The 24669-nt window shown below is 37.5% G+C and overlaps 1 protein-coding gene across 1 annotated transcript in view; it reads right to left on the bottom strand.

The window, feature by feature from the left end:
• The window catches only part of RET (ret proto-oncogene), a 95507-nt gene that overhangs the window by 8816 nt on the left and 62022 nt on the right, over positions 1 to 24669 (bottom strand). Inside the window, exons 8-17 of the mRNA XM_057416379.1 lie at positions 20674 to 20932; positions 19387 to 19512; positions 17872 to 17982; positions 14010 to 14129; positions 12292 to 12548; positions 10958 to 11105; positions 7734 to 7841; positions 5980 to 6194; positions 5749 to 5871; positions 2868 to 2938 (exon numbers count right to left, since the gene is read on the bottom strand). Of these exons, the coding sequence (XP_057272362.1) occupies positions 2868 to 2938; positions 5749 to 5871; positions 5980 to 6194; positions 7734 to 7841; positions 10958 to 11105; positions 12292 to 12548; positions 14010 to 14129; positions 17872 to 17982; positions 19387 to 19512; positions 20674 to 20932 (1538 nt within the window). The remainder of the gene's footprint in view (positions 1 to 2867; positions 2939 to 5748; positions 5872 to 5979; positions 6195 to 7733; positions 7842 to 10957; positions 11106 to 12291; positions 12549 to 14009; positions 14130 to 17871; positions 17983 to 19386; positions 19513 to 20673; positions 20933 to 24669) is intronic.

Below are 24669 nucleotides of genomic sequence, written 5' to 3'. Positions count from 1 at the left end.
AACCCCAAAAGTACAGCAATAAAGCTTCCAAAATGGCCAGAGAAGGCAAAGTGAGTCTTACTCAGTCCGAAGTGGTATGCTGCCGGTTTTCTCCCTAATGCCATTCATTGAATTAATTTTTAATCACCCTGCACATTCTTGAAAGCTAATGAATATTTATAGCATTTTCATATACTTTATTAATATATCTTCTCATACCCTTTTGAAGCCAATTATGCTCTGCCGTCAGGTTATGATTCTGTCCATGATTAATTCAAACAAACTTTGTAACATGGCAGGTTTTATTTTTAAAATACTCCTGTTTAAGAGGAATTTTACGGAATATGGAAGGATGAATCAGATGAATAATTTCTTCATTAACGCTGTTTAGTGAAACAACATATTAGAATAGAATCCTGTAGAATGCTGCAATGCTTCCAAATCATTATACGAACTACGAACTATGATAGGAGGAATGGGAGATGAAAAACTCCCCATTGTGCTAGGTATTTTGCTGAATACAAATGTAATAAAAAAAAGTTAGGAAAGAAAAATATGTGAAAAGGAAGACAGTAGGCTAGCTTTCCACTGATGTCATCAACCTCTGAAGCACAAATGGGATTCTGTAAATGCTGGCAAGTGGTACTGCTATTAGGCACTGCTAACCACTAACTATATAGAAAGGCTTTAGAAGGAAGAGGCTGGAAAATGGAAACTGAGAGTATCAGAAAAAAAGACCATATTGGAATTGCTGTATATTTGCATATACAGTCTCCTAAAATATAACTGCAGGACTACAAAAAAGCAAAGCATATTCATAAAATAATATTTTCAGTGACTTAATTATCTAATATAACAATCAGTGCTGCAAAAAAAGTACTTATTTACCACTTTTCTGCTGTTCAAACGGCATTCATGAAACCTAGCGCTGCAGGGGATTTGCTTTGCAATTCTGTGTTTCAGTACTGTCCTGTAGAGACTTGGCTAAATTAGGAGCTTCTATATAACACTCTCAGATTACTTCATGCATAATAACATAAATAGTGAAGGTGAGCTCCTCACCAGTGAGTCAAAGGCACCATGTAAGTGTGGCAGATATTTAAACCTTTTATGCCGCTGTACTGAAGCAGACCTACAAAGCACAATGCAGTGCTCTGCTATGAAAACCTGATGCATCTCCAAGAAAGCTGGTAAATCAGCATGGCTTTACACAGAGATACTAATCCAGATCTGGACATCAGTAAAGCTACACAGCACCAGCATGCTGCCCAGGGCTTTGAGCTAGCTTTCTCAGTGCCAGATAGCTGGGCAATCTCTGCATGGTGTTGCATCACACATACAAGAGATGTGCTCTTAGGCCTAATAGCAGCTGATCAGGAAAGCAAATAAAGAGGAATGTATCGGATCCAGAAGATTAATCAACAATCAACGAAGAGGCAGTTACACAACAACACAATCTGTTCTGGCCCCAAATCACAGTGACCCGTTTGTTTTGCAGAAAATGAAGAAATGAAAAACATGCTAGAAAGTTTTTAAAGAATTATAACGATTCTCTGAGAAAAGTCATTGTAGAGAAGCAGGTGAGCACATGGATACCCTGAGGAGGATAAAAAGAGACCCAGAAAAACCTGTAAACAGACCTAAGTAAAAGTGACATTGTCCCAACAATTACCCCAGTCTTTTTTCTTTTCTTACTCCAAGTGAAACAAAATAAATTAAAAAGTTTTGAAATTAATTTTGTAGGGAATTTCCAAGGCAAGCAAAATATTCTATTGCACTAGAACTACTCCGACCTGCAGAGAGAAGTGTAAAAAAGTGAAGATAAATAAATTTAGAAGCACAAGCCAAAAGCTTCCTATTTGCACATATTGTTATTATCAAAGTGGTTTTTTTTCCCGAAAGTGAAATGTCATTGTGATTGGTATGTTTTGTTTACTTTGAATTTAATGAAAACCTTAATTTTATCATATCCTCTTTCAAAGAGAAACATGGAAGGTATCAAACTGCTACCCAAAACACTATCTAGCAGAAAATCAGGCATAAGTACTGTTCCTTTTGCAGTTTCCAAGAGGTTTTTCTCCTAAATAAATAATATTTTGTTTTAGTGTCTACCTGGTGATCAGTCACAAACATCATTCATCCCAGAGAGAAAGAAATGAAAGTATCTGATCCCAAGTTAAATGTATACATACACATCCTCTGCCTGGCCCCTTGCTTATCAGATGAGAAAACAGCTTAGCTGTGGTTGCTTTGCCACCTAATCATCCCAGGTGGAGATAGGAGCATATCTATCTTCAAGATCTCTGTTTTCCTAATCATGCAAATTAACTTGCATCTTGGCACTGGAACCAGACTATTCCTCTAAGGTCTGAGGTAGCTGTCATTAAAATTAACTGAAGTTCTGTCATTAAAATTAACTGAAGTTGTGTCATTGATTTCAACATAACTTAGGGAAGGCATTAAATTCTTCTTCCTTCTTTCCCCAACCCATTCCTCATCTGCCAGCAAGTGTTCTAGACAAGTAACGAACAGGAACTGGATGTTCAGGGATAACCATTATCTTTAGCAAAGAATAATAAAATGTGTCAATTCAAAGGCAACCATGTCACATGAACAAATCCAACCCTTGTACCTAAATTGTACCTGATTGTACCTAAATACCTCTGTTGAGTGCACCTAAATGCCTTTGATAATATTTTCTTCAGATTTTATTCAACATTACAATAATTTTGCATATCATTGCCAGCTAATGGTGCCATCCAGGCTGTGTTCTTCATGTCTCTTTGTAAGAGTAGCAGCTTTGGCTCCTATGTACCTTGTTGTGTTTCCTCCCTCATCTCCTTAAAACAAATACATAAAACATGAAGAACGCAAGAATTTACACTTACACATCACTTTGTGTTGTATAGATATGATCAAATAGGGACTCTATGGCCATCCATTTAACAGGTATCCGACCCTAGGAGGAAAAAAAAGCAACAATGCAATTACTTGTCAGAAAATTAAGTTTCCAAGTGGAAAACCAAGGTGTTTATCTTCAAAACTGTAACAGATACTCTGTCTGTACTCTAGTATTTTCCAATGGACTGAATGATTTGGCATTTCATAAAAAAAACAAACCAGTGAGAACAATTGCAAGGGTTTTTAAATTCACTCATTCATTTCATTCCATACACTTCAGCAATCTAATTATGTGCAATAAGGTGGTGTAGGTTTTTTCCAGGTAGTCACCAGTTTACATCAGATAAACTCAACTCTCCTCAACAAAGAGCTTCATCCAAACAGTTAAGTTCTCCAAACATGAATATCTGCTTCCCATTGCTCTTGGGAAACATGTAAGTGCAAAAATGATGGGGAATGATGATTAAAGAAAGAGATGATGCATAAATGGAAGCACCTATATGTTAAAATATCTTTGGTCCCAGAACTGTACCTGGATAGTCATATTTGGTTACTTGTTACTCGATAGAATCTACAAGTTGGTAGTTTCTGCTGGCAAAACTTCACTGATAAAATGTGAGAAATCTGCCCCACATATTAATGAAAATCTGGCTTTGCAAAATTTCCAAGATGTTTCATAACCTTTACAATATCACTAGGATTCATACAACTTACTTCTTCTCATGAAATTCATACATATATATATATACGCAACAACTGTTTCAAAAGGATTTGAGACTTATCATTTTTCCTTCCATGTTATTTTTTTCTTTTTCCTATTTCCCTATGCAAACAGACAGATGCTTGTTAGGCTCTGAATGTCTACAGTGACAAGTGTCTCAGAAGTAAAGAGAAAATACCCATTCAGTATGTTAACACCCTGCCAAATAAAATGAAACCGCCTTTATGTAATTCATCATTCTTAAAATACAGAGCAACTGGTACAGATCAATGTGAAGCATATACATCACAAGACAGCTAAATGAATGCAGCAAAGCCCTTTAACATATGATCATGTCTTCTAGAAGTGTTTTTTCCTTTCCAACTTACTTCGACTTACGAAACATTCACAAAAAACTGTCCTGAAAAAAACAGGGAAAGCTAAACTGAAAACTCACAGTATTTATGGAAATCTTTCCATAAGATTCTAACACTTTCACATACACACAAAAAAAAAAAATGGGTTGGCAATTCTTTCATACTAAGTCATAGAGGGACCTGAACCAACACTACTCATCTTAGGAAGAGTCAATAGAAAGCAGTGTCTGGCATGGGTCTGATTTGTAAAAGTTCTGCTGATGTCAGTAACAGGTGAATACAAACAGGCAGAAAGCAGGATTTGGCTCACTGTATTTAAGAGTATTTTTTAAAAGAATAAATAAATGACAAGTCTTAACTTCGCAATCTCAAAGTTATTATGCTCAAGTGTTTCTTTTCAGGGAGGTAGTAATGTGACTCAACAACTCATCCTTCCATCGTATTTACTTTGCATAGAGCTACAGATGAAATATTATCATACCCTGAATCCTGCTGTGAGCACTGAGCAGACAGAACTGTATCTAGGCACCTGACAATAATTTACTGTGGCAAGGAACGTGGAATTGCTTTAAATAATCTCCGGCAGGTATCATTAGCTCCTCATCTACCCCAACCTGTGATTTTGAACCATTTTGATTAAGATTCCGTATCTTTCGTACTTTTGGAAATATCTGTAGGAGGGGTTTGCTTCATGTCTTCTGCATAGATGTGGTAATTACTGAAATTAGGATTTTTATAGAAGTCGCTTTTTTTTTATTTTCCAACTCCTTGGGAATTTTTTGTTTAGGTTTTTAATTATAAATAGGAAAAGAGAAAAATGGTGGTGGTTTTTGTTTGTATTTTCCAGCAGAGTGATGAGGAACTAGATAAACCTCATTTAAAATTGGGCTACCCGCTGCCTGTAAAAAGGTTAAGTTAAGAGCTCCTGCAATTCAAAAAGGTGTCATTCTTCTGTATTTATGTTAACCAAACATGCTATTTTTAATCATCCTGTGTGAACTCTCTAGTCTTAAGAAAAAGAAATAATTTATATTACAGCCTGTTTGGCACATTGCTTTTGAAAAAACCAACAGATTTCATCCTGCTCTTTACATAATTGTCTTGCAGCTCTTCACGGGATCACAGAACCACTGAGGTGTACAGGAACCTCAGAGCAGGGTCAGCCACACCACATTTCTTGACATTATTTCCACCAAGGTTTTGAGTATCTCCAGGCAGCCTGTACCAGTGTTCAATCACTGTTAGAGTAAAAATGTTTTCTTTTTCTTCCCTTTAAATGTAATTGCTCATATTTAAAATAGCTCCCATTGCCTTTTGTTCTGTCACTGGGCCACAATGAGAAGAGCCTGGCTTTGTTGGCTTTATTCCCTCTCATGAACAAGTTTCCCCTGAGCCCTCTTTTCTCCAGGCTAAATAAACACAGCTGTATCAGCTTCTCCTTGCATGTCAGATGCCCCAAGGCCTTAATCATCATAGTGACCCTTCTTTAACTTGTAATTTCTACATATTAGAAATGAATTGGTTTTGTTGAAAAGTCAACAAAAAGAGCTGGAGGAGGTAATGGTGACTTAAATGTAATACACCTTTTATATATATATATATAAAACTGTCCCACTGACTAAGCTCATAATTTTGCTTCAACTTCATTTTAATTTTTTTAAAATAGAGCAATTATTCTAAATTAATAATAAATGGCTATTATTTTTTCCTTCTGTGGTCAAATCCTGCAGTATAAATTCATTCCCTTGGTTAGGTAATAATTCCCACTACTGTTTTTAATATGCACTGTACCTTGCTCCTCTTGACATATGAATCTTCTTCATACACATCACGGGAGAGGCCAAAATCAGAAATCTTCATTTTACGCCCTTCTGCCACCAATACATTCCTGGCTGCTAAATCACGATGGACGAGCTTTTGGAAGAAACCAACAAGAGTGTTTAGGCTTCTTCTGGAGGATCCAACTGCTGACATGTCTCTCTATCAAAAGGACAAACTCGGATCACAATTACACTGCCTTACCTTCATTTCTGCAAGGTACTGCATCCCTCGTGATATCTGCCATGCAAATGAGATCAGATCTCCCATTGTTAAGGCTCTCTCATCAGGGTTATCCAAGTAACTTGAATTTCTGTTGCCATCACTACCCACATAGCTTGGTCCTACTTTTCGACTTTCCCTGAGAAAACTGCGCAATGAGCCGTATTTAGCATATTCCACAATTAAATACAGTGGGCCTGAAATAAACAAACACACTGGTAAGTAAACAATTAACAGATAACCAAATTAACAAATAACCATTTTTTTCCCCCCTCCCCCAAAAAACCCTTTTCTAATCAACACATTGTCTTAACAGTCCAGACACCTCTGGCCTTTACGTAAAAGGCACAGAATCAACCATAGAATCATAGAATATTTTCAGCTTACATCCTCTAAGCAAAGTGAGTGAACCTCAGCCTAAATCAAAGCAGAATTCAGGCTCTTGCCTGTATTCCCTCGTCTAGATAACTTGAGACCAAAGAAGAGACAACCCTCTTACAAATCACGTTTGTGAAACAGCCAAACTTAGAGAAACTTAAAAAATTATATTTCTGGAGTGTGTGCCACTGAGCTCACAAATCATCTGCTAATTCCAGTGTTGTATTTAAGGTGCCTTTTCAGACCACTTAGAAACATTCTGACATTTCAATCCATTAGTTTCTCCTCCCCATTACCCACATGAATAATACCCACTCATTGCTTTAATGCTACATACATTTGTCTGCCGCATCAAAACCCTCCCACCTCATACGCTAATGAATTAACTTGATATTTATTAAAAGCCTGTGACTCAGAAACAATTCACTTCCTTTGGGATGAAAAAATACATTGTACTGAAAAGGAAAAAAAGAAATCCTGCCCCACTGGTTCATTACCTTACTAAGACTCAGAGGTGACTCAGTTCTGAATTATATTCTCTATTCTCAACTGAAAGTGACACTTTCAAGAGAACTGGGGGGGCAAAGGTGGCAGGCCTTTGCCCAGGGTTGCAACATGCAGACTGTGATTTTAGGCTGCATAATTACAGATGCAAAAGGAAGAGGATGTTGCCATGCAACTTCATTTAAAATGAACACAAATTATTCATATCAGTTCCTACGCAGAACAATCAAAATTTGCTTCACTGGCAGTTTATAATACAAAAATCTGAAACTCCCCCCCCCCTTCCCCCCTTAAAACATACCTTTCAATGACTGTAGCTTTTAGCAACTATTTTACAAGAGGCAGACAACAATTTTGGGGCAGAGGAGGAAAACTGATCAATCTAACCATCCATTTATATTTTAACAAAAGGATCTGCAGATATCTTTTGTTTGTTTGACTGATTGTGGGGTTGTTTGTTTTTTTTTCCCAAAAGGAGATCTCACCCCCTGGATCAGGCATCAAAGCATTGGTTTAGTATGAATAACAACAACAATAATGAAAACTCAAACTTTAAATATTATCCACATTTAAAAACACTTAATGAGCATCAACATAATATGCAAATATACATTGGAAGAGAATCAGTAGTAGATTGGTTAAATTTAAATCAAAACATGTATTGAAGAAAAGCACAGGAAGAATGCTTACAGCGAATTAACATTTCCTCTTTCCTTCAAATATCACTTTTATATATCCCTCATTTTTTCAGTGAGCAGCAAATTTAAAAGGTGCTCAGCAAATATAAGCAGTGGTCCAAACCCATCAATGAACTATTTCTTAATTCATCTTAATAAAGAGCTTCCAATATTTACCATCTTGACTGCAGGCTCCATACAGTTTGATGACATGAGGATGGTTCACCTGTTTCAAAAGGTTGAACTCTGAAAGCAGATCTCGCAGCTCACTCTGGGAAGCATTTTCTGCAGAAAGTGTCCAAACACAGCTGTGGTTAGGAAAGCATTACTCAGGAGTTTTCTATGTACCATCTGAAGTATGCGATTGACTGTTTATCCTGGAATAAGCAAGAGTCTGGAAAACTCTGTACTTCCCCACAGGAAAGAAATTTTCCCACCTCCACTGTCCTACAGTCATTCAGATCAGAACAAAGTCAATAGGACTGCTGCTGTTCTGGCTTGGAAACCTGCTCTAAGGATCGTTACTCTCTCCTGATACAAATGATGATAGAACCAGTAGGTCAGCCAAGAATCAACCAGAGCCTGTAATGTCTAGCAGATGCCAGGAAACTGTTACAGACCTTTTCTGGTGTTTTAAAGGAACTTTTTAGGGTGAATTAGTGCAGATGAAGCTTCACAAACATCTGAAACACAAGATTTTATGTTGACCAAACAAAAAAGACAAAAATACATTTTCTGACAATGTAAAAAATCCACTAATCTATTGGCTTACACTTGTAGCACACATCCAGATTTAGAGTCTAAAGCTAATGTACAGTTCAGATTGATTTTACTGGGAGACATGTAAGGAGGCTTCTCTGGTGTCAGTGGGAATCATGTGACAACATACTACCCCTATAGGGTTTCTTAGCCTTTCAAGCCTTATGTTTTTGCAGAATTCTTCTGACTTACAAGCTTCCTCTTAGAATGCACTGGGGCTTGAAGTAGATCCCTAGTTATAAAGACATCACAGGTCAGAAATAACCCTTTTTCTACCTTATCCTTAATCTCTCTGACACACAGAACATGCGGGACAGTTCCTAGAGTATTATTACTGGGCATCTGACAAATATGTGGTTACCTTTACTTAAGGCTACAAGCTCAGCTTCTGCTCTTTGGTACTGTATTGCACGTTTTTGCATAAAGGCTGTAACCACCAAAGGGTTTATTTACATATCTATTTAAAATATGTGTGCTAACAGTTTTCCCTGGTCATGGTATTTTTTTCTGTTCTACTGTATGTTTGTATCAGTGGTATATGTTTATATGTGTTATCTTGCAGTCTGAACCTCCACTCAGACTTCAGTCTTTCATCCCAGGGAGTGCAATATCAGATGCTCTCTCACTACTGATAAACACTACGGAAAAATATGTATTTATCTAAACCAAAAACGAACAACATCAACTCAATGCCTGTGAGAAAGTCCTATTTTTTGTTTGTCTGCTGGAAAAAGTAACTTCAGTAGTGCACAAATTGAGACAATTAGCTCTGAAGCCTTATGCCCCTTCTTTTTAAAAATTGTGAATCGTTGTCTATTGATGTATTATTTTTTGTTTTCCCCTTTAATTTTATTGTAATGAGGGCATTTGCATCATGCAGGAGACCAGATTTAATTCATATGAGAAAAGCAGCCATAATGGTCTGAAAAAAATATGCTTCTGTTCCTTCTCATCCGTTCATAGCTCCGAGACTATTTTGGTTCAGCTATTACTTACTGCTTTTTGTTCCCTCCCCAGTGCATAACACCAAGTTGACAATGTAGAGAGAGTTCTACCCTGGTCTGTTCTTAACCACAGATTGTGTCCATCTGCACAGCTCAGACAGGAGATACCCTTCATGCAATAAGCAAGAGGCTTTCTCCATTAACATGCTGGTATACATACCATTCCCTTTTAAAGATCGGTCAGCACGGAGTTCCTAATACTTGGACAAATGACCCCCTTTGCATCTCTTATAGGGAAAGAAGGGGTGATGTTGGCCCAATCCAAAGTAAATGTCCTTTATACTTCCTGACAGTATTATAAAGACCACGGTGGACTAATGCAGCGTTTCTCATACTTCAGTTGTCATGTGTTAACAGTGAAGTCAAACCAATAACAACAGATGAATATTTGCAGAATGACAAATGTTCTCTGCAGAGTTGGGAAATGGAATTTCAGATGACTATCTGCAATGTAATTTGCATTACAAAGGAATTCATTAGAACCTGAAGTATTACTGTAAATGTCAGATCAATTTATTAAAATAAGGTGCTTAAAATAAAGGATTACTCCTTCACATTATCAATTCTGTCAATTCTTTCCTTCATAATAGCTAAGGAAAACTGAATGTCTTGGAATTTTAACTCAGTCACATGTTGTTGGTAAAAATGTGCTAGAAAAACCAGTGACACTGAATGCACAAATATATATGAAATGAAATAATATGACTATTCTATTGATAATCGCTTACAGGTCGTTACTTGACTATCACAAGTAACAAGTTAGTTAGTCTTCTGAAAAACTTAGTTTCTAGACTTCCTCTATATGACCTATTCTCCGCTGATCATTCTGCAATGCAGACATGTGCTTAATGCATTTATTTATTTGGTAACGCAATGGGACATACCTCATCTTTGCTCTCAAGTAGCAACGGATGTAATTTTCTTAAGGTTTTTTTCCCTAGTTTTTTAATTGCATATAATACAAATGGAAATAAGTAGTATAACACTGTCTTATAATGACATGTTTTTACTTATAAGCAGCAGTGAATGTTTGAGCTCAAGGCTTCATGTTATCATCTTAACATTATCTAGGCATACTGTGTTTTCCTCAGCTTTAGAGTCTTAGGGAAAACTGAAGACACCAGGAGACAGCACTGGTCTATTCATGCCAGTTTGGCAGAGCTTCCAGTAATTAAAAAGCAAATCATAAAGTATAAAAGTAGATGGAATTCTCAAACTGAAAAGTAACTTAATAGGTCTGTTCTGTCTCTTGATGTGATTATAACATGATTTATTTTAAAAGCTCTGTCAAAGAAAACTGGGTAGAGAAAAAAAAAAAAAAAAAAAAGACCAGCCAGGAAGCTGTAATAAAGCCTTGCAATATTTCCATCAATGCCAAACAAAATTAAATACACTTGCTATATTAAGACAGAGGCTCCCTGAACATCACAATTACTTGTGGAAATTACCTAGATCAATGTGGTGCTAGCTCTTACCGTCAGAAACCTGCCAGCATGTAACAGAATGCTGGAAGAAATACAGCCTGTGGTACTGGCTGGTTTTAGCTAACATTTACTTTAATGCTAGGCCATCTTAAAATCCATTCAAAGGTTACAACAAGAGGGTTTCAAATAATTTCAGACCCAGATGGAAATGTACCTTTTAACATTTTCACTGCTACAGTGGTATAGCCAGCTCTTCCCTTGAGTCGGAATGCTGTTGCCTTGACAACCTTTCCAAATTCTCCTTCTCCAAGAGTCTTGCCCAAAACTAGGTTCTTCCGAGGAAATTCCCATTTTGGATCTTCCTGCAGGAGAGAAAAGGAACCCTATAAGATGAAGCAAGAAAAGGAATGGCTAGCTACGCTCAAAGCATTTATGTTCAGTAGGAGACCATTCTTTAGGAATAAGTACACTTCAGTGAACAATGTTTGGCTGCTCTTTTTATCAGTCTCAGTGTATTCTGATAAAAGCTTCTGACACTCTAGGTATTTTACAAGAATTTTCCATTACCTTGAAAACCTCTCCTTCAAAACAGGCTGTACATGTAGTCTATGGATAATGGATTATATTTGCAGGTCTGGAAAATTGGGTACATGTGAAAAATGAAGTGATACAGTATAAATGCTTGCCTTCAGAGTAACTATGTGACTTTGGACTTCACAGAGAAGTAAATCAGTTTTACTCACGGAATAAGGCTTCCCCTTAAGAATTCATCAGAGACAACAATCCTCCTCTTATGAAATTAGTGTTATTAAGCCTTACAGTTGCAAAATGATGAGAGATGTACAAACCAGACAAGCAATTAAAGCAAACTAAGTGAAAGGTCTGTGAAGACTTCACTATCAAAAATTCATATAGATTTGATGTTGCCACATGTCATATAAAGTGGCAGTATTTCTCTACCAGCTGGAAGGCATCCTGGGTAGTACATGATCTAACACAGAGGAAACTAGATTAAAGGTATGACAGTCTGAAGGGTAAAAAAACCTTCAAATGCGGGTAAAAATACCACTCCAACTGACACCTACAGTCTGTATATCAGAAACTGGGAACAGATCAAATGCATCTCAGCATGATTTTTAATTTTGTTGTAAACGTAGCCTTGTTGCAGTACTATGGCTTATCAAAGAGACTATGAAGCTGCTGATTATTAGTATTTAATTGGACAATGTTAAAGTAAAACCCAGCTAGTGTCAAATGCAGAGTTACATTTAGAAAAAAAAACACTGGTTCAAATCAGAGCTAAGATATACTATATATTAAAACATAAAAGTGTAAGAATATACTAGCCTTATAGAGTAAATTATATGGTTTATTCAGTTACTCATCAAGTATCTTCAGTTTTCTGCCTGTACACCTGATTCCCAATTTAGCTTTTTGAGTTGGGTATTTCTATGAATAGATTGCATTTCTGAAACTTTTTCTGCATGCATAAGCAGCATTCTTCAGGAAAAAGACAAAAGAAACCATGCAAAATGACATCAGACTTACTGGTATTTTAAAGGTGTCTACAGACACCTGGTTCTCCATAGAATCTAAAGAAGGCCGGCGGACATTAGTAGAAGAATAACTGATGGGGTAGGACTGGGCAGGGCGCCGGAATGTCATTTCCGCAGAGGCAATAGGTGGCTTCGGAGAATTCTTGTGGTAACGATGGATGAAATAGGAAGAAAGCAGCACAGAGATGATGAAGGACAGCAGCACTGCTCCTGCTATCACAGTCTTGCACACATCATCACATAGTGGCTCTGTGGATCAAGAAGAGCTTCTCAGAACTTTTCTTGTCTCCTTCTTCCGATTAGGCAGTGCATATAATGCACGCAGGTGTGACAGAAACATAACTCAAAATCATTTAAAAACCTAGAAGAAAAACTTACCAATTCTTTTTATTATTATTATTTTTGACACCAGCAGGTGTTTGCCTGTCTGTGTAAATGTAAGGATAGCTAGCTTTATCCCATGTTCTGCATCTTCATAGATGTAGGCTACTTCTGCCACTCTTCATTAAGACCCAGCCTACTACATATTCATCTTCTAATACCACCTGAAGACCTATAACTGAATTTTGTTTGCTGACAACAGTTTATGTTAGGGTCATTCAACCCATCCAATAGTCTTCAAATACAATTTATTATGTCAATTATTAGCTATTACAGAATATTTCTTTTTAGGTTACAGAATGAGAGACTATTTCTACTTTGTATTAAACTAAATAATTGCTTCTGAAAAACACTGCCTAATGCTGCAACTGCTTCTAAAGTAATAAGCATTTTTTTTCCTCACCATTTACTACTTCCCCTTTTACAGAAGCACTTTAGTGCCTTACTTTGGAAGCTAAGTTTCTTTATCTCTAAGGGTACCTGGACAGCATCCCTAGGAGGTCACTTCCCGAAGAAACTGAGAGATCCAGTCCTTTGCTAATCAGATAATCCTGACTTCAGATACACAATTAATTTAGCTACATCTGCAAGCTGTACCTCAGAAATAAGTGGAAATTAATGGAAAAAGCCCAATATCCCTCTAGAACAGGGAGCAAAACAATAGAGAAGAAAAAAGAAAAAAATACAGCAATAAACTTTATTTTGTCTTACGCCTGTAGAAAATTTACTCAAAAAAGCAAATCAGGATATATTCTAAACAACTTGGTTTTAGAGATGCAAAATATTTTATGTTTATTAGTAATAAAAAAAACTAAAAAAAACCCCACCGTTTTTAAATCCTCATCAATCTGTTTCAAACAACTGCATAGAGTTTTTCTGTTTAAACAAAGGTCAATGAAAAAAGTAATCCACTCCTCCTCCTAACACAATGGGTGCTGGTTACCCCTGACATTTTGAAGTCGAGATTTTCAGAAATGATTAGGAAGCTAGAATTACTTGAAAGTAATTGAAGTCTTTATTCTAATTCTCCTAGCTGTCCTTGCAAATAGCAGGTGAGTCTCACTGAAATGCAAATGCTGCTGGAAATGAAAGGATGACTAACCTGTTTGTCATGTAGTAACAGCTAAAACAGAATCTTTAACCAAGGCTAGATATAACCCCCCCTTCAGGCTCCATAGTAGAAGTCAAGTTGCCAGTTCTTAAGTAATTTTATATTAGCAGTCTCTGACCAAAGACAATGCTTATTAACATGCCCACAAGTTTCAATCATTGGTAAATACAAACAGAGGAAAGATCAGTAGAGGAACAGCAAATAATGTTTAGACTTACCCTTGATATCATCTTTCTCACAGTAACAGTTCTGTCTTGGGAAGCAGTAACAAATGCCATGTCCTGACTTAATTCCAAGATTTCCAATGCCTTTCCCATGACCACCAATAATGTTTCCATCTAATCAAATACAGACACAACCTAAGATTCTGACATATAGTTAAAGGGGAAAAAAAAAAGTTTCCCATGGGTTTATCTTAGTATGCATTTGAAATTTGACAGGGCACAGCACGGTATATTGATAAAGATGGGGAATCCTAAGAATTAAGGGACAGTCTAAATTCTGAAATAAGGGGACCTTGGACTGCTTGAACATTAGCCCTGATTAGCAGCTATTGCCACTAGGGAAGACTCTGGATCAAAATTTATCTCTAATAAAAATATAACAGTTCTCTTTGCATTGCATAGTTGGGTTACTTGCCTAATTTCACGTGCCCCTTGAAACTTTATACAGAACCCCTGTACTTAATGACAAACATCTACCTCAAACAATCATCTCATGGCTGTCCTGACTCAGTTTCCTCATAAAACATTATTGTTCTGTATCAGTGAGGTATCTTACATTTTAAAATTCTCCCCAAAATACCTGCTCTAGTCTACTTATCTAGTTTGTCTCCGCCACTGCCTTTGGTATTTTTTTCACTCCTGAGATGATGTCCAGTGGTTTAGACCAGCAGTCTACAGACTTCAGTTCTGTTCCTGGTTCTGATGCCAATTTCCTCTTACCTTGGGAAAGTCAGCATACTGTTCTAGAAATCATTTGTTCCATTGTCAAACTGAGATAACAATACTTAATCACATCTGTAAAATGGGATGGGATAGTCTAGCAAAAGCATTACGAGTAAGTTCCAAGTGTAAGTGAGAAAAGATAGATCTTCCATTATCTGAAAAGGCATTGTTTAATTTTAAGGAAAAAGCGCAGAAACTTATGCAGAACTGCTCTTGATTTCAAGCAGGAGTTCTTTAAGCAAAATAATTGCAACTGTGTTTCCAATTAAATAACTTTTTTGTGCATTTATTGTAAAAATGACCATTAGTTGTGACACTTTTTATTTAGAAACTACCTTTAATCACAAATAGCATTTATAGACAGAAATCAATCAAGTTCTGCAAGTTTAGCTACCTTTTAGAAAAACTGGCTAAACTATAAAGGGATTCAAAAGATGAATGAGTTTTTTTCAATATAGTATTGGTTTCATTTTAACTCATTTTCCTCCATCACATCTAAGCCAATATTACAGTGAACGACTCTCTCTTTTACACTCCTTAGATGTGGAACATGAATTGGATAGTTTTTGGCAACATAAAGGCAAATATCCTTTTTTAGAAGGAGTGTAACGGGGGCTTGAGTTTTTAAGCAAAATAGATTTTGATCATCTTTCTAGAGAGGCCACACCTACCAAACTGTATGCAGCTCAGCTGGTTAACTCTGGAAGAGACTCTGCTGAGTCACTGCTCTGAGCTGACACTTGTTTGAGGAAGAGTCGGCATTCCCAAAAATTCTTGAATATCCCATCACCAGCTAACTTTCTCTATTGTGAAGAGCTGATGAAGTAAAACTTCCATTAGCCTCGGAAAAATATTACGTATTTATCTATATTTGCCTATGTTTGAGGGCCTGAGGAAGGGGAAGCAGGGGATGAGCAGGTCCTATCTAAACTGTTCTTGAGCAAAGTATTTAAAAACAAAGGGGTTTTACACAGCAAGGAAATGAGTGCATTGTCACTGCAGGTGTGTATCAGAAAAATAGAACTTCCTATATGCATTCCAGCGACCCAAAAATGTCATTTTCACCAATGCACTGCTGGTAAGGAAATCCCAAAATATTGCTTTGAATTGCGTGGCACTTCACATGCTCTTGTTGAAATCATCAGCTGTTTCCCTTGCCCTGTGGTAAGAAAGAGCTTTCCCTGCTTCAGGGTCATTTGGAAAAAGCTAAAATGTGGCTCTATCCTACATCACACAGACACTCAGAAATTCAGAAAGTTAAAAACATGGGTTGTTGGACAAAAGACAACATCTGACTACCACTGAAAACAAAGACCTACAAAGCAAGGTAGAAGCCTAGGCACTATGGGTCTTTTCCATTATCAGAAAGCCAAAGTTCAGAGTAACCTACAAAGACCAATCATTTATGAATGTGTAACCCGATTCACCCACTGCAACCAGCTCAGAAGCAGCCACTTACTACAAGAGAGTCTCTTGCTTAGAATGCAATTAGGTTGCCTCTATTTGATAGGCACAGACACAGCACCAGTTGTTTCAGCTGAGTGCCCTTTTATATAATATTCATAGTGCTAGTGTGAGAAAGAACATTTGGGACTGCAGTACACAGCCATCATAATGACAGATGAATTACAAAAAAAAAAAAAGTATTTTAGCAACTGTCTGTGCTTAAAGAATATCCTTGATCTGAACGCATTTGGGGGTTTCTATTTATTTCTTGCCAATCCCAAAGAAATGTCCCCTGCCAGTAAAAACTGATATAATGGTACTCCTGTACCTCTAAGTTCCCAAAACACACTAATTTGTCTGTAAACACACTGCTTTTGGACACCAGCCCAGGTTCTGAATTGCATTAGATCATGAATAATATTATCAAACTCAGGCATTAAAAAGGCATACATAACATCTTGAAAGTTTGTCTTAGTTGCCTGCTTCTATTATCTAATAAGACACTATTTCTTTCAGGCTTCTGTTGAGCAAAACATCTTATGTTGCATATGTTCCACATTGCATGGTTCAGCATTGCAGCCTCTGGCACAAATATTTCAACTTTTGGAATGATAACTGACTCTGGTAATTACCAATAAAGAATTCTTTTCAGATGACTGGAGAAGTTACCTGCATTCACTTCAAGCATTTCTGCCACTCACAGGATTGTTTTTATGCACTCTAATAAAATAATTATCTTTGCAATAAGATATTTACAATACACAGTCTGATTCTTACATGTAAAAAATACAAAGATGCCTCTTTATTAATTCCTTTTCTAGAAGATCATAAGTCTTAGCCTGTAAGTAAATGCTAATTCCTCTAAGACTCAATTTTAAAATGTTAACTTGGAGTATATTATGTCAGAGACATAAGAATTATTCAAGAAACATCTATATATTTATTCCTGAATTAGATACCAATAGATAAAAAGATCTGCTTAAAAATTACAATCTCATGAAAGACTGAAATTGCTCAAGTGCCATACACTGTTTTTCTAACCTTTATATCTTCATAGTGATTTGCAACCTTGCAGGTATGAGCAGGTATATGAGTGGAATGTAGAAATACACGCTCAAGAAAAAAAGCAAATGCTTTTCAATTCTTCCTTCATAAATGCTGCTTATATGAATCTCTGCATGTATCTTCAAATAGATAAGGCACTGGATCATTTTGATGGTCACCTGTCAAATAAGGCCAGGTGCATGTCCCCAAATGATCCTCTGTAATCACATGTATTATAAATGGAAATTTTTTTCTTACTTACTTAAATAGCAGTTCAAAAGGCATGGTTTCTATCATATTGCGCTAAAGTTTGGAAATAGGGCATTTAACTTGCCTAACACCTCTACCTGTTTCAGCAAACACCTCCACTAAAAAACACTACCTGCAAATTAACAGGGGAGAGGAATGAGAAACACTGAGAAAACATTATCTTGCCATTACTGTCAGCCAACAGGTGCTGGCTGACTGGCTTAAAAAAGAACAAGATTAGTCACCATAACTTTAACTCTCTTGTATGACTGAAATGCAGGCATGATAATGCAGAGATACTAAATATGTTGAGCTTGTAAAAGAATCTGTTATCAGGAAATCGGAACTTGATCAACAGTGACATAGAAAAGCCCATCCTAAAACATTTCCATACTTGTGCAGTCTTGGGGACACACAGCTGGATCTCTGCTCTCAATCACATCACAGATGCCATCTGGACAAGTCTTGATACTCGGGGTGCATGTGGAATAGTTTGTGGTGATCCCTGTTAACACAGAAATATACAGCTGCACAAATACCACAGGCTTTGAAAGAAAGCTTATTCCATTTTCTTAGTGCACCTTGACACACGGGCTACTTCTTTTTTCAAATAAACATCTATGAATATAAATATCACCTGCTAAAGTAACAGGCAAGACAACCACTAAAACCAACTGGAAGAAATCTATTTTTTACTATGTCTTCTGCTTTCAACAACCCTCTGGGCATGTCACTTGCAGTTACAGTAAGTATTACTTGAAAAAGCAGTAGTTGACCATTTTGAGACTGAAGAGTTGCTTTCACAACTAGGGATGTCTGCACAATTTCACACATAACTCAATATGAAGCTTACAAATAGTCAAAGAGAATTTGTGATATTCATGCAGTTTGAAAGGATAAACCATCAGCACACAAGCATTACTCTGGAAGAGTCGAGTGCTGTCACCTGTCAGATCTGTGCTACAGACCACAGAAAACAGAGACAACAGAGACACTGCTTCTGTGCTCACTAACTGCCTGCTTGGGCATACCTGCTCACAGGCTTATGTTTGCTATGTTCCAAGCTCAAGTCATAGTTGCAGAGATTACCTTGCGAGCTATAAGTCATCTGTTCCATTGGCACTGCTGCAAATCCAATTCACTACTTGTGTTCAACATCACCAGTGACAAGATCAAGAGTCACTACTCCAACTTAACCTCCTTTTACTTCTTCTTCATGTATGTCGAAGAAGGTGACCCTGCCCCTCTGCCCTTGTGAGACCACACTTGGAGTACTGTGTACAGTTCTGGTGTCCTCAACATAAGAAGGACATGGAGCTGTTGGAGAAGGTCCAGAGAAGGGCCATGAGGCTGGAGCACCTTTTGTACGAAGATAGGCTAAGAAAGTGGGGGCTGTTCAGCCTGAAGAGAAAGCTGCGTGGAGACCTCATAGCAGCCTTCCAGTATCTGAAGGGGGCCTATAAGGATGCTGGGGAGGGACTCTTTTTTAGGAACTGCAGTGACAGGACAAGGGGTAATGGGTTTAAACTTAAACAGGAGAAGTTCGGGTTAGCTACAAGGCAAAAGTTCGTCACTGCGAGGGTGGTGAGGCACTGAACAGGTTGCCCAAAGAAGCGGTAAATCCCTGGCAATGTTCAAGGCCATGCTGGACAGAGCCTTGGGCAACATGGTTTAGTGTGAGGTGTCCCTGTCCATGGCAGGGGGGCTGGAACTAGAGGATCCTTCCAGTCCCAACCATTCTATGATTCTATGTTTAATTTGGGTATTGTGATAATTTTTTTTTAGCCTCAACTTCTGTGTAGTTTAGTGTACCATGTTGTCCAGCCAGAATAAATCATTTTATATCTATAGAAGTCAAATGCACAATTACAACTAAACAGAAGCTTGATTTCACACAACAGAGATGTACCTTTTCCACTCCCCTGTCTCCACTGGCATCTTCCTGTTAGCACCCCCAGGCCACCACACTCTTCACATTCAGCATGGTGTTTACTCACAGCACAAGAGTCAGGACAGTCCTCCTCTTTCTTTAAAACTGTTGGGAAAAAGAGTTTGCTGTGAGTTCAGTACAAGGGAGATGAATACACAAGCAAGTCAGGTCAAATCAGAAAGAAAATTCCATTTTCAGGGATAGATAGGAAGGAAAGAAAGATGGAAAAAGGAGTGAAAGACTGAACACTGTCCCAGTGCTTAGAAAACTTAGGTAACAGTTAAAGAGAAGTCCAGGTTTTCTCTTCTGTGAAATAAACAGCAAGATCATGACAGCAGTCATCTTTACTTAATAGCACACTGTCAATGCCTAAAACTGTATAAATGTGGTAACATACTAATAAAAAAAAAACAGAGACCATAGGTACTTATAGCTTCATACAAAACTTTTAATTAAAGGAAAACACCTAGTACTTGGGCTAATGCAGCAGCTGCCCAAAAAGCAGCAGCTAGAAATGTATGATTTCAGACAGCATAAGGCTTTTGCAAAAAGAGATGTCCACTGCAAGCTTTTGTTTCTTCCTCCTCAAGCCATCTGCTCTTGGCACAAGAGTTCTGATGTGACAGAATCAAAGAGAGGCAATTATCAGGTAGAACTGTAAGCTTTTGCATAAAGTGTGATATAGTTTGGAGAGAAATTATTATTTCCAGTGTAGTCCTCTGCTGTGATTTTTTACAGAATATCTCTAACATTCTGCCCTGGCAAACTTTTCAGTAAAACAAAGCCCTACATGAATGTTAAGCTTTTTTTTTATGTTGGTGGTGGTTCTTTTTGTTGGTGGTGGTGGTTTTGGTTTTTTTAAAAGGAAAAATTAGAGAGAGAAGCGGAGAGAAAGATGATTGAATAAATACATGTAGGCCAGAGATTTGTGGTTTCATACATATATAAAACTTTTTTCCCCCTTCCTTTTCTTGAAATAAAGGTCACAAACACACAAAAAAGATTCTTATAAATCAAATGCCATCATGAACATTAGGAATTGCGCATATTAAACCACCTTCTTGTGAATTAGTTCTTCAAACAAGTATCTGCCACAGGCAGGTCTGAATCAAAACTCAAAAATCAAACTTTGTGATCTGTATTTTGCAGCTCAGACTCATTTTCATTGTTAATGCCATGACTTTATAGATTACCCTACTTATGCATCACCCAGTGTCAGTAACACTCATGAATAAGTAAATAGTTCTAATTGACTCAGGTACTTACGAGTTCCTTCCAATAAAACACTGAGGAGGGTTTTGGTATGTTTCCTGCTCTGCTTGTCTGTAGCTTGAATGGTGTATTGTATTTCCCTGCATTCGGGTCTGCGCAGCACAGAGGAATCATTCACATAAAGGCTTCCATATTTGTCTTCTCGGCCTTGAAGTATGCCAACAGCATAGCAGCTTGTGTTGGGGGACAGTAACTTGTAGGTGATGTTCACACCACGGAACTTCATACAGTTTTCAATGCAGATTTTTCCTATCTAGACTCAAGCACCAAAAAAGGAATCACAGACAACAGGAAAAAAAAAAAATCAAACAAAACCAAACAAAAACAACCATACACCAAAAATATTCTGTGCTTCCCCAAAACATCTGAAAGACAGTTAAGCACATTACAGCTGGCAGACTTCAGCATTTATCTCGGATTTACAACAGATTTGATATTTTACTACCAACTCATTATGTAAATGCTTCAAATGTGATTTACCCTCAGTAAAAATGAGAGATAAAGTATTACCATTGTCTTGAGGCTAGCAGTGGACATGCAAAAAGACTTGACCCAGAGACCCAGTGATATCCGGTCAGCAGTGTTAAGTGAGAACCAGACCCTGTGATTTGGGAAAGTCTGAGTTCAGTCCCTGGTCTGTCCCAGGCCTCTCAGAGAGAAACACTTTGGTCTTGCTTGACAAAGCAAAGAGCTCAGTCTGAACAAAGCTGAGACTCTTTTCAAGTAAGACAGAAATTGCTAATATGTAATTTTCATAATATTACAGTCAAAAAAGTTTTTGGCCAGCAGAGTTCTCAGAAGCCTTAAAAGGAATAAGGACTTCATTGTTCGCCATTTGCAATTTCTAAAACATTTTAATCTAAAAATGAAATATGCTGGTTTGCTGTATTTGAACTTCTGCCTGCCAAAATATCTGTCCTAGAACACTCTTCAGTCCGAAACAATTGATTTAAGAAGCATAGGAATGTAAAGTCCCATCTCCTGTCCAGCTCCTATATGAACTGATCCAAAGCTCACTTTGGTTTTTCCATTTACAAGAGTGGGATTCAGATCAGGCCAAGAGGCATTGGCTTTTGTTGCATGGAAAGCCACAATGTGAAGGGTGGAGTGTTATTGAAGGGAAGTTGGTGATGGATCCTTTTCAACTGCTGCAGTTAAAATGTATTTTCAAATAACACCACCACTCATAAAAGCATATCTGTACATGGTCTAATGTGAAGTGTCCCTGCCCATAGCAGGGGGGCTTGGAACCAGATGCTCTTAAGGTCCTTTCCAACCCAAACCATTCTATGATCTTGGGTTTAGCATTCTTATTAAAGAAAGTGAAGAGAAAAAAAAAAAAAAGAAAAAAATTATACTATGATTTCTTCCTATGAACCTGGACTATTTAAAGTCAGAGAGGAAGCTTTTGCAGTCCTTGAAGACATACTTTGTCATAGGATAGTCCCACTTAATTTAACTTATTCCCATTCACTTTACTGGTCATTTGGCACCATTTTTTGCTGGTTTGTGTTTTGTTTTGTTTTGTTTGTTGGTTGGTTTGCGGTTTTGTTAGGGGTTTTTTGTTTGTTTATTTGTTTGTTTGCTTGCTTGTTTTCTGGCAGGATAACACAGAAAGACTATTAAAGCAACCAGAAGCTAAGCCATTTCTTCCATGCCATCTCTTCTCCAAGCATGCTTGGACTGGCAGGAAAAAAAAGAAGACAAGACTTCAACTGTTCATAAACTCTGTCTAGACATAAGGTCTAGACAGGTCCTTTCCAGAACCATGTCATCTTCATTTTGGTACTGTATTGCAACTGGCAGTGTTTTCCAATTTCTTAGATGGCATTTCTCTAAGGCAGTACAAGAACATAACAATGTTCCCTGGCATTAACCTTGATATAGACTAAACTGCCCTTTTCTGCCCACTCTGTTAGAATTACTTTTCCCAGGCACCTTTTTGATCAACAGAAATTTTCTGCAAAAGGGATGGAGAAGATCCCATAAATACGGGGTCCCTGAAGAGCAGATTATCCTTCAGAGAGCATAAGGGCCAGTTTTCCTTTCTCTGCATAATTTGAGAAGCTAAAAATGCTCTCCTCAAGACATTTCTACACAAAAGAGAGGCTTTCTCTTCTTGCCCAACTCCATTAGGGAAAGCCCAAGGTCAAAACTTTGCTCTGCACCACAGGTTCTGGAGTGAGGACAGCTCCCAGATGCAGCAGAGCACAGCTCCAGGGAAAGGAGGTAGAAGCAGCAAGTTCTTCTGTCTCATAAGGATGGTGAAAAATAGCCTGGTAATCAGAATTAACATCAACATATAAGGGAGGAACCTACTTGTTGCTTGTTGCAAGACTCTAAATAGTTAACATAGAAATACCAGTATCAGAAATAGGAATAGAAAAAAACATCTTTTGAGGTCCAGAGTTTAATAAAGTCTGGATAAAGATAATGTACCTCTTCACTGAATTCCAGGGACATTTGGACATATAACCTTTCTGAAAATCTCAGCCAATGTTATTCATCATTTTTCTCAGTAAATGTCAATAGAGCTTTAAGTCCTTTGATAAGTTAAATGCCACTGGCAAGCCTGTACTGTCAGGCCATGCTTCTGTTATTCAATTCATTTAGGTGCTCAAATAGACAAATGGCATCAGCTCAGAAGTTAATCATTTCTTCACGCTCTGTGTTTTCCTTAGGGCAAGAGACAGTTCAGCCTTCATACTAATATGGCCTAGTACTTTTCCTCAATGCCATGGCACATCACAGCTAATTATGCAGACAACTTCAATAATGTGAAGTGCTGGGGACTAAGCTGTTTACACTGACTTGTGCTCCAAGCCGAGCATCCCATATATTCAAACCTCGTCTTGGAAATAAGCGGATGGCACTTTAACTGATTGAGAACACCATCTCCAGAGCCAGGATGAGTTTTGCATTTCCCTGGTCAAGAATCAGACCACTTAACACTCTTTGTGAATTTGTGTTTAGGCAGCACAAAGAGCTCTTCCCACAGTCTTGGAGTTCTTGCCTGGCACATTTTTCCCTGTGACTACTGCCACCCAGTGAAACTGCATAGTTAGTGGGAAGCACCACTGTTTCCAGAAACCCTAAAATTCCCTTTCAGATGTTTCCCTTTCAGACGTTTGACTGCCCTGACAAGATATATACACATGCAAAAAATTGCAATAAATTAACCTATATTTGTATCTACCCAACAGTTAAGTTTCCGCACGTTTTACAATTACAGACATGTAGTGATGAACATACAGTTGGAATCTATTTCTAGATGCTAAGAGCTAGGCTATAAGTATCTTGTGCACCTATGCTATTATTTCTTTTAAGGGGATAAGAACTGGTTTCATCCTATCTCCAAGCAAGAGGTTTTTTCTACACTACTGAGAATAAAGCTTTCACAATCTGGTGCTACAAATTACCCAAAGAGAACATCAAAAATATTGTGACCTGCACAAAAAGCACTGAATTATGTGCTGAAGTTTCTAACAGACTGCAAATTTAAAAGTTGCAGCTGCAAGTCATCATAAAATGATATAAAGAAGTAGCCTTTTGTAAAGAGCCCACTGTGTGAACACACCAATAATATCCTTCTCTTATTTAGTATATTCAGTGCAGACTGTGGGTAAAATATCCCTTGATGAAGCAGTGGCATTATTATTGGTTGTGTAAGGCCCATCCCGTACTCTGAAGAGTTATCAAGCCAAAGCACATTTCATCAGATTGAATGTAAAAACACACAATATATTTAACTTCCTTCTTAATTTTACAACTAGCCAGAGGCTTGAAGATTAATAAAACTGAATTCTTCCTTAGAAATCTTCTAATGAACTGGGTTTCTCTGCAATTGGGATGACCATATCATATTTTAGTCTCAGTCCTCCTCTCTGCTACAAATACAGTGGCAGTTTTATAACTTTATTTCATTTTTAGGTATACTTTCCAGAAAGTCTCCAAAAATGGCTCATCACTAATGTTTTTAATATTCACTTT

The sequence above is a fragment of the Pezoporus wallicus genome, unplaced genomic scaffold, assembly GCF_028554395.1.
Source record: "Pezoporus wallicus isolate ANWC-B61680 ecotype Strahan unplaced genomic scaffold, APGP_CSIRO_Pwel_v1 contig_2012, whole genome shotgun sequence".
In the NCBI taxonomy this organism is placed as follows: domain Eukaryota; kingdom Metazoa; phylum Chordata; class Aves; order Psittaciformes; family Psittacidae; genus Pezoporus; species Pezoporus wallicus.
Note: the sequence above shows the minus strand (reverse complement) of the source record. Positions and strands in the feature narration are given on the sequence as shown.